The following is a 15,676-nucleotide window of genomic DNA, read 5'->3' on the forward strand; positions in this document are numbered from 1 at the left end:
CTCACAAATATTTAAGCATCAGGGTCCCATGTCCCAAGTAAAATAAATAAAATAAATAAATGTCAAGGGGGAAGATCCTGTGACTCTAAAAAACTCTGTAAAAAAAAAAAAAAAAAAAAAAAAGGACTTTCGATATTGTGTGTTTCTGTTTCATTGCTTGCTGCTGTTTTCTATTTTCAGCACTGAACATTTTTTGAAGTTATGCTGCATAACCCTTAAATATATTTTGCTAAACTTTTAAGTGAAATATTATATGTGAGTAGTTAAGGTCATGGAGAGCTGGACCACTGGCCCATTTACGAGAAGGAAAAAAAAGGATCAATACTGCTGTTAGATCACCGTGTGTGTGTGTGTGTGTGTGTGTGTGTGTGTGTGTGTGTGTGTGTGTACGTGCGTGCTGTGTGTGTTGTGTGTGTACGTGCACTGTGCGTGTGCGTGTGTGTGTGTGTACGTGCACTGTGCGTGTGTGTGTGTGTGTGTGTGTGTGTGTGTGTGTGTGTGTGTGTGTGTGTGTGTGTGTGTGTGCGCTGTGTGAAAGATTTCACATCTGTGTTACAAGTGCTACTGCAGATCAGTATATAGTCAGCATGGCTGGATGCATTATAAACTTCTTGACAAGAAGACATTTAAAGTAATTGTCTTTTAATGCAAGATGCACCCTTTGGTGTGTGGAAACCAAGCTTATGAACATCTGACTTGATGGCACTGTATTCGTCTCTGCAGTATAGAACAATATTCTTTCTGTAGATGTCAGACAAATATTTTTTCCATGAAAAGAGGAATATCTTAGCTGCTGTGGGATTCTTGAGCCATATAAATAATGTGAAGTCACACGGGTACACACTTGTATCTTTCAGGATACTTATGTTCATTTAAAATCGTGGACATGACCTCCCACCACCCACACTGTCAGGCAGAAACATTTTCATAGAAGAATGTGGCACACTGTAGTCAAATGTTTTTAAGAAGTGATGAAAACACCCAGACAAATTGATTTGAAAGATGACAGATGACAGCTATGAATTGGAAATGTACTTTGAAACAAATCTGTGATTTATGTACTTTAGGATAGATTGTTTAACAGAGATTCAACTCAGGCAGTGCATATGTAATACAGAACTGTCATATCATAATAGCAAAATCTTTTAGTAGATGATTTAATGATTATGATGGGATACCTGAAAAACTGCTTAGAACACTCACCTTTTTTTGTGTTCTTTCCCACAGAAAAGAATACATCATCTGGTGTTTCTCTTGGTGTAGCAATCGGATTTGTTTTACTCGTGATAATAATATTTGCTGTCTTCATCTGCCTGTGTAAAAGTAAGTTAGTACTATCAACTTTTGGAATGCATATAACAGTACAATTGTGGAATTCCTTAATTTGGAAATAGTACATGCCTCCACATTGCTGGTGCATGTTAGACTGATGTAGATGTACCCATGTGCATTCTAGTAAAACTCTTTGTGGATACTTTTTAAACATTATCGGTACTTAACCACAACGTTTGCTTACACTGACGTACCTGCAGTTTTCTCCTGTAAGGACAAATTCCCTCAAAGAAGTTTTGTTGACTCTTAGGTGGATTTATGTGGCTGTGTTTGTGTGTGATGTAGGATTCCGCAAACCTCATACCCTAAGGATTGATTATTTATTTATTTATTTAGTTATCTACATTTCTCTTCATAGATTAGGTGAAGCACACTGTGATCATGTTTGCAGTACAGGACTGGCCTTATGTAAACTGGTACTCCAGGTGGAAGGCTTCCATGTCACCCCCAGCCCATCCTGGCCTGCTCATACTATCCGCATTACTTTTTTCCCTACTTTTTTCACACTTTGCCTTACTCTTCATTTTTTCCTACAGTTATTAAGTCACTCAACATTATCTGAGCAAGACTGGACTCTGATAACTGTGTAGGAAAAAACTGCATTAAGCCGGGTGGCCACCAGATGCCATGGGGGTTCTAGATGCTCTGAGGTGTATCTTAGTTTTTTAAACTCACCTTTTCATCCAGTGATTACCTGAACAAAAAAACATGATCAAAGAATGAAATTTAGTCTTACTGTTTGTTTTTCCTGCATTCTTTCAGCACATCCTAACAAACTAAGATTACACTTAATAACTGCAGTGGAAATAATTGTATTAAGCTTAAACCATGAGGTTTCTAGATACTCTGCAATGCATTTTTTAGAGTTTTTTTTTACACAGACTGTTTCATTCAGTGATAGTCTGAACAAAATATATAATTAAGGAAAGAAATTCAGTCATACTGTTCAACTTTGCTTTTTCCTAGATCCTTTCAGCACATCCTAACTGACCAAGACTACCCAGTAAACCAGAGGCTGGCTGCTAACCACACAGAAACAGTTGGTCATAGATGCTCTCAAATGCATGTTAGGGCTTTTTTCTAACTTTTTATATATTGATGACATAAGCAAAAAATCATGCTTATGGTAAAGAAATTGAATCCCACTTTTTTATTTCAAGTAAGAAATAAGCTCAGAGGTTCATAGGTGTATACTAGCCTAATGACCATTAGGTGACCTTATAAGCCTAGCTGTGCAGCCCAAATGTGACCCACAAATTTGATTTATATAGGGGTGATTTACTGACTGCCTTGGCACAATAGGAAGATGGGCACCAGGCCAGGGGTGACTTTCCGATCATCAATCCTATTGGTCCAAGTCGCACTTAATAGGAATAGGGAGAAACTCTGCTTCACTTGGATTGGAAGCCTGTTCCAGAGAATGGGAATTCTCTGAGAAATGCATCCGTCTTTCCAACATGTCCTATTTATGTTGCAAGAAAGTTTTAGGTCTTTTAATCTAGTAGCTCTGATGCTGTTTGTTTTGTGGATCTACAAAAAGTTCATCAAAACAGGGTCTAGGGGATGCCTTGTGTGATGGGCAAAAATCCCCTCTCAGAAGTCCGTATGATGCTGAGTAAAAAGACAGGGCTTTGAGGCAATCAGTGTAGGACACTGTGTTTACTGCCTATATTCTTTTTATAAGGAATCTTTGTGAATTTTCCAGTTGCTATATGTGCCTGTTCAAGAACATACAGAAGGGGGCATTGTATTTTATGATGGGGTTTGATGATGGCTGGGTAGAGTGGTATGATGGCCTCTCTGGACCTAGATGCATGCCCTCGCTTATAAGTTGAGCAGTATAGAAGGATTTTCTTACTACCTTGAATGTATGCTGGTCAAAGGCTAGGTTACTGTCTACATCAGATCCCAAATCCCTCATTAACAAATCAACTTTTAGGGATGATTTATTGATTACATGTAACCCTGGGTGGCAGATTTCCCAAAAGCTACTGTAATGCTTTCTTTGATATTCATTTTAAAGTCATGGCTTTCACAGCAAGAATTTGTCTGTGTTAGACATTCCTGAAGGGTATTCTCATCTTGGGGGATTCAATGACTTCTTTCAGTTTGGTTTTACCAAATTTTTGGTAAAATACCCATTAAAATAGAATTAACATAATCATGTTTGAATTATAGAAGCGCACATGCAAATGAAACAAAAGCATGAAAGCCTAAGCTATGGAGCAATATTACATTCCGTGGATATAGTTCAAACATTTGGGAAATTTTTGAACTAATTTGTAATTGAGAACAAATAATTTTCTTCTGATGGCATAATACATGCAAAAGGTCATTATTTCACATCATGAACATTGTGGTAAAAAACATTCATTCATTAAGAGAAATTTTGCTGTCCATTTGCAAACTCTTCATTTGTGTCATGTAAAATGTTTGATATTTGTAGTAATGGGGAGGGGGTCCTGCTATTTATAAAGTTGTTTGCCAGTGAAATGGAAGCCATGAAATTAATTTTACTGATTGTCTTATTTCTTCCAAAATGGCTAACAGAGTGGGATTGCCTTATACAGAGGATAAAGACTTATCACCTTAACTTCAAGATTGTGCAATATCAGAGTTAGGATAGGGAGTACGAGATATAAGGAGACCCCACCACCACAAAAAATGCTGTTTGTGTACTTTTTTGTTGTTGCGGTCAGCATTGAGAGATTTTTTTTCTCAGTGGAACTAGCTCCAGTCAATGTCCCAATATCTTTTGTGACATACCACCATAAAATACTACAATGAATTTTTAAGATAAAAAACACTGAAAACTTTGAGTCATAAATACCTTAATCTGGTAGTTGTAGCCTGAGAACTTTTGGTGTTTTCATAATGTTCTTTCAAAATGTAGAATATTGTAATTTTTTCCTGTTCTTTTCACATTTTTTTCTTTTACAATTCAAGACCACATAAATCACTGCTTCATTAACATTTTTTTCATGCCACCTGTATTTGTGAAGTGAAAATGCTGGTAATGTTGAAGAGACTTTCAGCTTGATCAGTATTCAGTATTTTCATCTAAATTTGGAAGTTCACCCTGTGCATTTACTGTAATAGATGTCACTTTTGAAATCCTTGAAAATCTGCTTATATGTATATCGGAAATAGATTTTATATTTGATATGCAAAAATTACTTTTCATGCTATATGTACATGCTTTTGATATTCTTCTTCATAAGACTGCGTATATGAAAATGTTTAAACACTGTAAACAACCCATGTTACAAACATGGATTTGTTTTCAAGTAGTTTCTTTGCGGTAAGTAAGGTAACAATTAAAATCTTTCTTTGCAGCATGTCATCCATGTGACATGTCTTCATTTAGAGATGCCAAATAGATGGCCAACTAAGAGCAGTGAATTTTGAACTCCATAAACTAGTATAATAATATAGGAAATGTTATTATTTTCAAGTTTAAAACATCAGAAATCTATAGATAAACTACTAAACTACATAAATATAAATTTTGGTGGAGATGTAAAAAAAATTTCCTGTCAAGTAACTTGGAGATATATTGAATATGGTGAATATGAACAACTCAAGGAATTTTCATCCAGATGCTGCTTTGAAAAAAAGAACTGCAGTTGACATCTACCTTACAGGAACCATCTTTGAAGATGGATGGCTTTAAAAATGACTTAGAAAACCTCAAATTTAATTCTCAAAAATGGACTGATACTCTTGAGGAACTATTTCAGCAACACCATACAAAAATAAATATAGAGACTTCTCTAAATGACATTGAAGGGAGACTGAGGGAAGAATTCCAAAAAGAATTTCTGCTTAAACAGAATACATGGATGCTTAACAAAATAGATGACATAGAAAACAGGGAAAGGTGAAACAACATAAGAATCTTTGGTCTGCCTGAAAACACTGAAGGAGAAGACATTAATTCTTAACAACCTGGATTACTGATTTTTTAGACTTGAAAGAGGGACTTTCATTTGGAATTGAAAAGGTGCATAGAACACTGAGGAAACCTGCTTCTAACTCAACAAATACTCCACCTAGATCCATAGTTATAAAATTGATTTTATTTCTGGACAAGGAACTATTAAAATCTGCTTGTAGAAAATCACCCTTAAAATACAATCAAAGCCTGATAAGGTTTGACAATGACTATTCTTCCAGAATACTAGAACAAAGGAAAAAAGTCTGGCCAATAATAAAACTGTTGAAACAAAACGACATTAAAGCACAGCTGGCCTTTCCAGCCAAGATAAAAATACTTTTTGCCAATGAGATGAGAACCTTTAATGACTTTGAAGAAGTTACTGTATTCATCAAAAGTAACAACATAGTGTCTATCCCAGAAGAAATGGAATGGATGGCTCCTACTCTTAAAAGAATAAAAGAAACAAATCCTTTGACTGATGGTAGAAAGAAGAAACAAAAAACTGATTCCAAGATAACTGTCCCAAAAAAAATAACTCTTACAACTACATCTCTCAAAGTATCAACTGATATGGTACATCACTTGTCATCTGTTTTTATTTAAAGAGAGTTTCTTAAACAACTGAGAAACAGTAATGATTTATTCAGAATGTTCAAAGTGTCCAGTAATTCTTCACAAACAAAGGTAGGTCAAGATGGGTTGCTATTTACATTATATATAAGCCAAACAAAGCAACATATAATACAAACATAGAAGTTTCTACTCCCCTACTTGAACTCAGTGAATCATTTTTCATAGTTAATTACTTAAATTATAAGTAAAAACAAATTAAACAAGGTACCATTCGTTGAGCTTCCTGTCGTTGTTTTTGCTGTTTATTGTATTTGACAGCTTTACCTAAGCAGTGGGAAGATTTATTTCTTATCAGAGTTCAGACTCAAATGTAACAAATTAACATGATATATAATAGCAGTAACAGTAGAGCGTTTTGGAAAAAAAATGCTGTCATTGAGTCCAATGCCTTCTTCAGTTAAAGTATGATTTAGAAATGTCATGTATATCCTGGTTAAATAATAGTAGCAAGCTCTTAGTACAAATGTCATCATCATTCTGTCTAAATATAGATAATATCAATTATGGCAGGTATCACAGCTATGAGTGCTGTTTGATCAGTCCTTATATGGTGTGTGTGGATGCAGTTGTGTCTGGCAGATAATACAAATGTCATTATTATTATGTCTAAACATAGCTAATATCAATTATGACAGGTGTCATAGCTTCGAGTGCTGTTTGATTAAGCTTGACATGGTGCGTGGGGATGCAGCTGTGTCTGGCAGCCATTGTATGTTGCCGTTTTTGTCTCCGGGAAGCTGTGGGTTGCGGCTTGTGCTTGAGGCTTACTAATGCTTGTGTATTAGGAACAGACATTTGCTGTTTTAGCCTGGATCCAGGGGAAGGGGGTGGATAAAACTGTGATATGGGATATTTTGGCAGAGAATTGTTTGTTTATACATCTGCTGAATGAGAGGTGGGAAGGCTGGACGAATGTGTTGGCTCTTGTTCTGGCCGCTTGCTGGGATTTTTTTTTTTTTTTTGAACTGTTTGCTCTCCATTCTTTTCCTGGCTGCTGCCTCAGTGAAAGGGAGGGAATTCAGTCTTGAAGTTGCAGTGAAGTGAAGCTTTGCTTCAGGTGCATTGCGAGCCTCTGGTATGCAGTATACAGACACACTTAACAGAATCAGATGCTCCCAGGTTGCTATGGTAACGGAGACAGAGTGACGATAATGCTTAATGGCTCTGAGGAGCCTCGGAGATGATTCTCGGCAATGTTTTTGGTTTAAAAAAAATTATATGTGTGTGTGTGTGTGTGTGTGTGTGTGTGTGTGTGTGTGTGTGTATATATATATATATATATATATATATATATATATATATATATATATATATAATTTTATATTTAAAATGTATTTTGGTCAAAACACATTAAGGACTTACATAAGAGTGGAAGTCTGAGTTATTGTGAAAGACTAAGAGCACTTGCTCTTGTGCAGAACCCTTTGCAGTAGTCTAGGAGCTGAGCTTGCTCGGATGTGTTGGACATATGGGGATAGCTGATTCTAGGGGTGTCTGGGGTTGCCGGGAAGTGCTAGAGTCATCAGATTTCCTTTGTGGAAATGTCTGTGGGAATGGAAGGTGGGTTGAGTGGTTCACTGGCAGAATGGCCACTGCATGGAACAGGCTGGTAAAATGGAAGAGGACAGATATTGGTTTGGGTATTTAAGAACAGCCTGGAAACACATCACATGAACTAGTGAATGGTATTCTGGCAAAACTGGATGGGTATTGCTGCCCATGCTTGAAGTTCTGATATGTGTGTAAGTAAGGATAAAAACATACTTATAATGAATAAGAAACTAGAAGGGTTTCATAATTTAAAGTCTGTGGACTGTATAAACATGCTTGGAAGGAGCTAATAATAAGAATAAGCATTACAGCTTGTGGTCTCAAATAACTAAGCAACAGCCAAAAAAAAAAAATTTAAAAAACACAATAGTTATGTAATGTATGATTTTAGTAAATCTAGACATAAAATATATAATCGTCATATAAGATGAAGCAGTCTGCTGAATTTAGATATTAAAGACAGGATTTAATAACATGGACTTGTGTATAATAACACTACTGTCTTGTCATAAATGACATACACTACACTGAACATCAAGGGGAAGCATGATGATTTTCTTATATAAGTAAATATGCATAACAAGTCATGTAATTCCTTTAACTTGAATTGTAGTTTTTGTAACCCATCTTGACCATATATTATACTGTCTTGTCATAAATGACATACACTACACTGAACATCAAGGGGAAGCATGATGATTTTCTTATATAAGTAAATATGCATAACAAGTCATGTAATTCCTTTAACTTGAATTGTAGTTTTTGTAACCCATCTTGACCATATATAATACTTAAGCGGTTACCAAGGTAACTAATGTTTATACATGACATCAACCTGATAAAGTTGTTCAAGAGAACCAATAGAAGCCTGAACTTGAAATGTCACAGAATGTAACAATCATATTCTGAACAAATAGTATTACATTGACAATAGACACTCAGTTTAATAACACGGGCTTGTGTATAATAACACTACTGTTTTAATGTGTCATAAATAACATACACTATATTGAACATCAAGGGGAAGCATGCTGATTTTCTCATATAAGTAAATGTGCATAACAAGTCATATAATTGCTTTAACTTGAATTGTGGTTTTGTAACCCATCTTGACCATACGTAATACTTGAGCTGTAAATAAAGTAACTGATGTTTTATACATGATGTCAGACTGACAAAAGTTGCTCAATGGAACCAATAGAAGCCTGAACTAGGAATGTGACAGAATGTAACAATCACATTCTGAACAAATAGTATTAAATTGACAATAATCACTCAGTTTAACCTTTGCTGATTATACAAAATGGAATGTTGCCATTTAAATCTTAAAAACTTTCAGTATATGCCATAAAATGGCAATTTATGAATATGGAAAAGGAACTTGTAATCATTAATCACAATAAGTGAATTTGTTTTTAACCTATAATTTCACCCATTTTATAATAAGAAATGACAGATATGAAAATCCGTATGTGTAGGAAATGGGGAGGAGGAGAGGGATGCACTGATAATTAAAATGCACTTACTTTCTTCAATGTTCACGTAAAACAAACTTGGTGCTTTAAGTAAGTTAGCAACAAAAGTGATTACTTAAATGCTGGCAAACAATGAATCATAACTTCTGATATATCCAGTAAAATACATTGTAGTATAAATATTATTACCATCTATTTATATTAAATAATACGTTTTGAAAGACTTCATCAATAAGGGTGAATATTTTAAATAACTGTGTGCTATAATCTTTTACTGTGGTTTTATATATGATACATTCTACTTTACTATGATTGAATTGCTTGTCATCTATCTTTCATGTAAATATTAATTGCTTATACAATAAGTAGACATTTATATTGTATTAGAATTCTGTCTAATCTACAATAGTACTATACCTGTTCAAAATAATATAAATATTTCTTTTTCCTATTACAAATATTCTCCATAAGATAATTCAATTTATGGAGCTCAGATGTTCTATATTGTCAAGGTATGAGTGATAATCTGATGGACTTAGGTTTATCCATCAGATTAGGAATGATTTTCATTCCATGGCTATTGCAGATCTTAGTTTTGTTAACATTTGTTGTTGTTTGTCTTTCGGCTTTTTCCTGGTTAGGGGTCACCACAGTGGAACTCCGGTCTGCTAATGATTGACAGTTGATTTTTATGTACCGGCTTGCCAGGCCTGACGCACAACCTTCAGCGAAGGTACGCCCATTCACGCATGTCTCCACACAGAAGACGCCCTAGCTGAGAATCGAACCAGACAGCGTCTTACTGTGAGGCGACAACGTTACTGCAGCCCCACCACCGCGGACAGTTTTGTTAACATTTATTAATTTAAATTTATTTCACAAAAACATTTTTAGCATGCCTGACCAAAACATTACTTTATTGGTAAAATACTCAAAAGTATAAAACTGATAATTTCCTTTTAAAAGCTCAAACGTACTTTATAGTTATCAGAGGAATATATTTAATAGTCACAATAAAACAAAAAATAGTTTAAATAACCTAAGATGGATTTAACTTTATTATCTTTAAATACCAGTGGCTTAAACAATCCTAGCAAGAGATCAAATCTACTGAAATATTTAAAATTAAACAAAGCACAAATTGTATTCCTTCAAGAATCTCATTTCATAACAAATGACAATTACAAATGGAATCCTAAGGAATATATGGTTTTAGTACAATCCACTTATAAGACAAAGACAAAAGGGGTAACAATTTTATGGAAAACAAATGTGATTAACCCAGAAATCATTTATAAGTATGAAGATAAAGAAGGCCTTATGGCATTAGTGATAGTTAAATATAATAGAATATGGACCCCGATCTATACTGGTTCCCAGGCATTGGAACAGGAACTGTTAAACACTTGGATTTCATTTCCAATAATTATAAAGGCAACTTAATATTAGGAGGAGATTTTAACTGTACATTTGATATTTCTGAAACTACAAATAAAAGACCGCTGCATACATCTGCTGTATCAAAAGCTTTAAACAAGTGGGTGGAATAATTTCATCTTGTAGATACTTTTAAATTTAAAGAAGATAAATCTTTGTTGTTTTCCCAACAAGATCACAGATTTGTTACCTGCTAGAATAGATAAAATATTTGCTGCCCATGACTTACACTCTAAAGTCATTAATTTCTCAATCACTCCCTGCCCCTTTTCAGACCACAATTCATTGATACTAAAACTTCAAAATGGATACAAACCACTAATCTTTAACTCCATAATTCCAGAATATATAACTAATATTAAAGAGTTCAAACCCTGGTTACTATCTGAATTACAGTTCTTCTTAGATATTAATTACACCACAGAGATAAATCAAATAATGATATGGGACTCATTAAAAGCTTACATATATGGTAAAACCCTAACTTGGTATAAAAAAAATCAGAGAATGGGATTCTGAATTTAGATCTACAATCCAAACTTTTTGTCAGTAAAAGCTGAAAAAAATCAAAATCATTTGGAGATAAAAAAGAAAGGAGAAGTATTAAAAAGTAAATGCAATGAAATTCTAACCATAAAACTAGTTTAGCTTTAGAAAAACTAAAAATTAATACATTGGCCACTTCTGCCAAATATCTACATAATTTATCCACAAGAATCAAAATACAGTCAAAAGCTAATAACATTAAAAGTATCTTCCATGAAAAGAAAGGGTAAAATGTCTCCGATATAGGTGACATTCTTGATGCCTATAGAAATCACTATATGGAACATTTCCAAACAGAAAATATACATATTGATCAATTGAATCTAGATTAAAAATGTTCTAATATATATAAAAAACAGGAAAATTAAAACTAGATCTGCAAGCAGCCATATCCTACAAAGAAATTACAGATACAATAAAAGAGGGTAAAATAATAAAGCTCCAGGTATAGATGGCATAATTATGGAAATATATACACTTTTTTCTTCAAAGATACTATCCTTCTTCCATAAAACTCTATTAGAAATTCAGTCACAAGTTTTAATACCACCCTCTTGGAGATATTCCTTAATCACACCAATCCTAAAGGAAAGCAAATCCCCAAATCTCTGTATCTCATATAGATCTATATTATTATTAAATAATGACTATAAGATATTTATGACTATTAACTGACAGAATGTAAATATCACACTCCAAAACAGTAAATAATGATCAAGCTGGATTTATATATCATAGACACATACATGACAATACTAAAAGGATAATTTCTCTTATAGATTAATAAAGAAAATAAAGAAACACTCATAATTGACTTCGATATAAAGAAAGCCTTTGATTCCTTAAATTGGGACTATGTATTCAAAATTCTAATGCTATTTGAATTTCTTGCATCCTTTGCTCATCTCCTAAAAAATATACTATTCTCTTTAAAAGATGGAGACATTCACCCAAACCCAGGCCCAACAACTGCTACTACCACTCAACTCCTCAACCCCAACCCTTCTACTATCCATTCCCTTACCAAACCACCTAACTCACTCTTATTAGCTCACCTCAACATACGTAGCATTAATAACAAAGTTGCACAACTCCATGCTCTCTTGGAAGTCTACTCCTTTGACATTCTTTGTTTAACAGAAAATTGGTTAAAAACTGTAACTAAAGACAATGAAGTCATCCCACCCAGTTATAATATTTTGCGACTTGACCATGCAACCAAAAAGGGTGGTGGTGTAGCTATCCTATTTAAATCTGGGTTACAGATTACTACCTATGACTATAAACCACCAAGACTCCAATGCTGAAATTCTTATTACCAAGCTTCAACTTAACACATTCAAATCCATCTATATTACCTGTATCTATCTTCCTCCTGGTAATAACATTGCCACCATAGAAAATATCCTTTGTTGGTTATCCCAGAATTTACCCCAAGGAAACATCATCCTAGGTGATTTTAACATTGATTGGAAGTGTTGTAGCAGTAGCCACCCTACCAGCCATATTAACCTTTTTGTTTTTTTTCAAACCATTACCTCCCCTACCAGGATAAACAAGCCTAATAAGAAAGAAAGTACCTTAGATTGGATTCTCATAAATAATCATCTCCAGACATATGAAGCTGGAACCCTCCCTGAAGATGTAAGTGACCACTCACTAACCTACATCATCAGGCTTAAATCCAGTCTACCTAATCCAACCATATCTACGACAATTAGAACCAAGAAAAACTTCAACCCCGATCTCTTCTAGAAAGAACTAAGAGCAAGTAACTGGTCTCCCTTAAATTACCTCACACTGGAGGAAGTTGTTAATTACTTTAATTCTAACTTCCTAGCCATACTAAACCACCATGCACCAACCCGCTCTATTAGAATGAGAACTAAATCTGCCCCATGGCTTTTAAGAGAGAAATCCATCTCAGAAATAAAAACTGGAATAAATCTCATTTAACTAACAACCCAGTAGACCAACAAAACTTCAATGAAACCAAAAAAGCTATACTGTCTGACAAAAGAAACTACTACCTACAATTCCAGCAGACTAACCATAATAAACCACAAAACTTCTGGGCGAGTAATCAATTATTACACCCAGGTCAATCCATCACACCAAACCCACAAGGCACAGACCAGGAGAATCCCAAGCAGACTACTAATGCCTTTAATACCTTTTATACTGAGGCTATTCAAATTCTTGCCAGTCAGTTATCCACTCAGAACTTAACTATTATCCAACTCTAATTCTAATCCATTCCCTCCATTTCTCTTCCAACCAGTCCCAACAACATATATTCTTACCCTTATCCAAAAACTGAAACCGTACACTCCTTCAGCAGCCCAACTACCCGCTGAATATCTACAAAAGACAGCCAAATCCATCGCTTATCCCATTTCCATTCTCATTGATAGAACCATCAGTGAAGGACACATCCCTAAAATCTGGAAAGTATCCCATATTAACTCCCTTCACAAGGATGGGAACTCTACTGAGCTCTCCAATTACCATCCCATAGCCCTACTTTCTCCCTTAGCAAAGATCATGGAAATATGCATCCACAGACCATTGCTAGACCACCTAATCCAAAATAACTTACTTTCAAACTCTCAACATGGTTTCAGACCTTCCCACAGCACTACTCCTGCCCTCCTTCCCTTTACTGACTGTATTAACAAAAACTGTAACCTCAATATGCTTTCCTCTGCACTGTTTATAGATCTGTCTAAGGCATTCAATATGGTAAGTCATCAGATATGTATAAATATCCTCAAATCACTGTCACTAGATGCACTAGCTATAAAATGGTTCCAGTCCTACTTAGATAAGACAACAGGCTGTACTTTGGTGTAACATTCTATCTACCCATCTGCCTGTTAACAACATTGGTGGCCCTTCACCTAGCAATCCCCCCAAGCTACATGCATACAATATGCAGATGATTCCACACTTGTTTGCTCAGCCACATCTATATCTGAACTTTACTCCCTTACCCAAAATGTGTTTAATACAGTTGAACAATGGTTTACACAGAGCTGTCTCCTTCTGAACCCCCAAAAACTAAACTCTTCCTTTTTACTCCTACTTGTAAGTCCCCCCTCATAGACTTCACAGTAACATCCAGTAATGGTACTCTCATATCTCCAGATCCAACTACCAAACTACTAGGTATCACCATAGATAACAACCTTGACTTCGACACCCATATTAACAATACTCTAAAATCTGTTAATAGAAATCTAGGCTCTGTGTCTACAGGATCAAACCCTTCCTCTCTCCTGCAGCTATTATAACTATTGCTCACACCCATCTAATTTCTACTCTCCTCTATGCCTCACCCATATATACTAATCTCTCTAAAAACAACCTTAATAAAATGGAAAACTCCTACAATAACATAGCCAGATTTGCTACAGGTAACCCTTTCAGAATCCACCACTGTTTTAATCTAAATCAGCTAGGATGTCTTGAATTACAAAATCAGCTTAAATTCCACCAACTGACCATTGCCCATAAAACCCTTTACCAACCTACCAATACCCCTATACTATCTACCCTCATTACCCCCTGCAACAATCTAAAGACCTTACAATCATCACATAAACTTCTTGTAAATATTTGTAAATCAAACAGGGCTGGGGACTCTCTTTTCTCTAATACTGTTGAAAAATCCTGGAACTTTCTTCCTAATGAACTTTCCTCTCTTCCCTCTATATCACTCTTTTTAAAACCAAATTGAAACTTTTCCTCAGAACACACTGGTTGTGCCCCTGTACTAAACCTGACTGATCAACTAGCTCTTCTTACTTGGTTCAACCTACCCTCCTCTTCTCAGTAATCAAGTTCCTTTTCTTAATAACAACTTACCTTGTCCTTCTATTACTTACATCTTCAGAATCTCATTAAGGAGACTACTTTTACTAATATATTGTATAATTTCAGCTCCTGCTTTTTCTTTTTGACTACTTGTATACTAATATATTATATAATTCAGCTGCCATCTTTTTCTTTAGGATGTATTGCAAATACATTTTGTATTGTACTAATTGTATCTGTATATTTTGCACTATGTTATGAATGAATTACCTCTTTGATTATTCTCTGTGCTGCACCTGCCATGTTTATTGTATACATTAATTTTTGTATATGTGATTTTGTTTGTTTCCTCTGAGCTTATCTCCCCGGGCCTCTACTGAAAATGGACATATATCCAGTTAGACTAGCCCGGTCAACAAATGTAAAATAAATAAATAAAATAAATATATACAAATAATTTAGCGTATGTCAAGTTAGGTCCTTTTATCTCTGAATCTATGCCTATAACAAAACAGACTAAACAAGGATGTCCCATGTCACGGATTCTGTTTGCTCTGGCTATTGAAATATTGGCAGATTCAATTCGTAACAATATAAAAATCAAAGGAATAGATGTTTATGAACAATGCAATTCTAAAGTAATGCTGTTTGCTGATGACATATTACTAATAATATCTAATACAAAAGAGACAGAAGAATTATCAATTGACAAATTTCACATGATTACAGGACTCCATTTCAATAAATCAAAATTTTTATTTTTAAATATAAAGAATGCAGACTAAGGGGGATCGAATCATAGGGGAAACAAGAATCTACCTTAAAATATCTAGGAATTGAGTTATGCAAGGATAATGAATTAATCTCTAAAAAGTACAATGTCATCAATACAATTAAAATCTCTGTGGAAAAACGGAACAAAATAGTATTTACATTTGAAGATAGA

General features: G+C 34.7%; 1 protein-coding gene across 1 annotated transcript in view; it reads left to right on the forward strand.

Moving 5' to 3' along the window:
* CD40 (CD40 molecule) overlaps nucleotides 1-15,676 on the forward strand; it is a 170,497-nt gene that overhangs the window by 137,789 nt on the left and 17,032 nt on the right. The window contains exon 7 of the mRNA XM_044090248.1: nucleotides 1,228-1,323. Within this exon, the coding sequence (XP_043946183.1) occupies nucleotides 1,228-1,323 (96 nt within the window). The remainder of the gene's footprint in view (nucleotides 1-1,227; nucleotides 1,324-15,676) is intronic.

This window comes from Protopterus annectens, chromosome 12.part0 (assembly GCF_019279795.1).
Source record: "Protopterus annectens isolate FY-2018-M chromosome 12.part0, PAN1.0, whole genome shotgun sequence".
NCBI classification, from domain to species: domain Eukaryota; kingdom Metazoa; phylum Chordata; order Ceratodontiformes; family Protopteridae; genus Protopterus; species Protopterus annectens.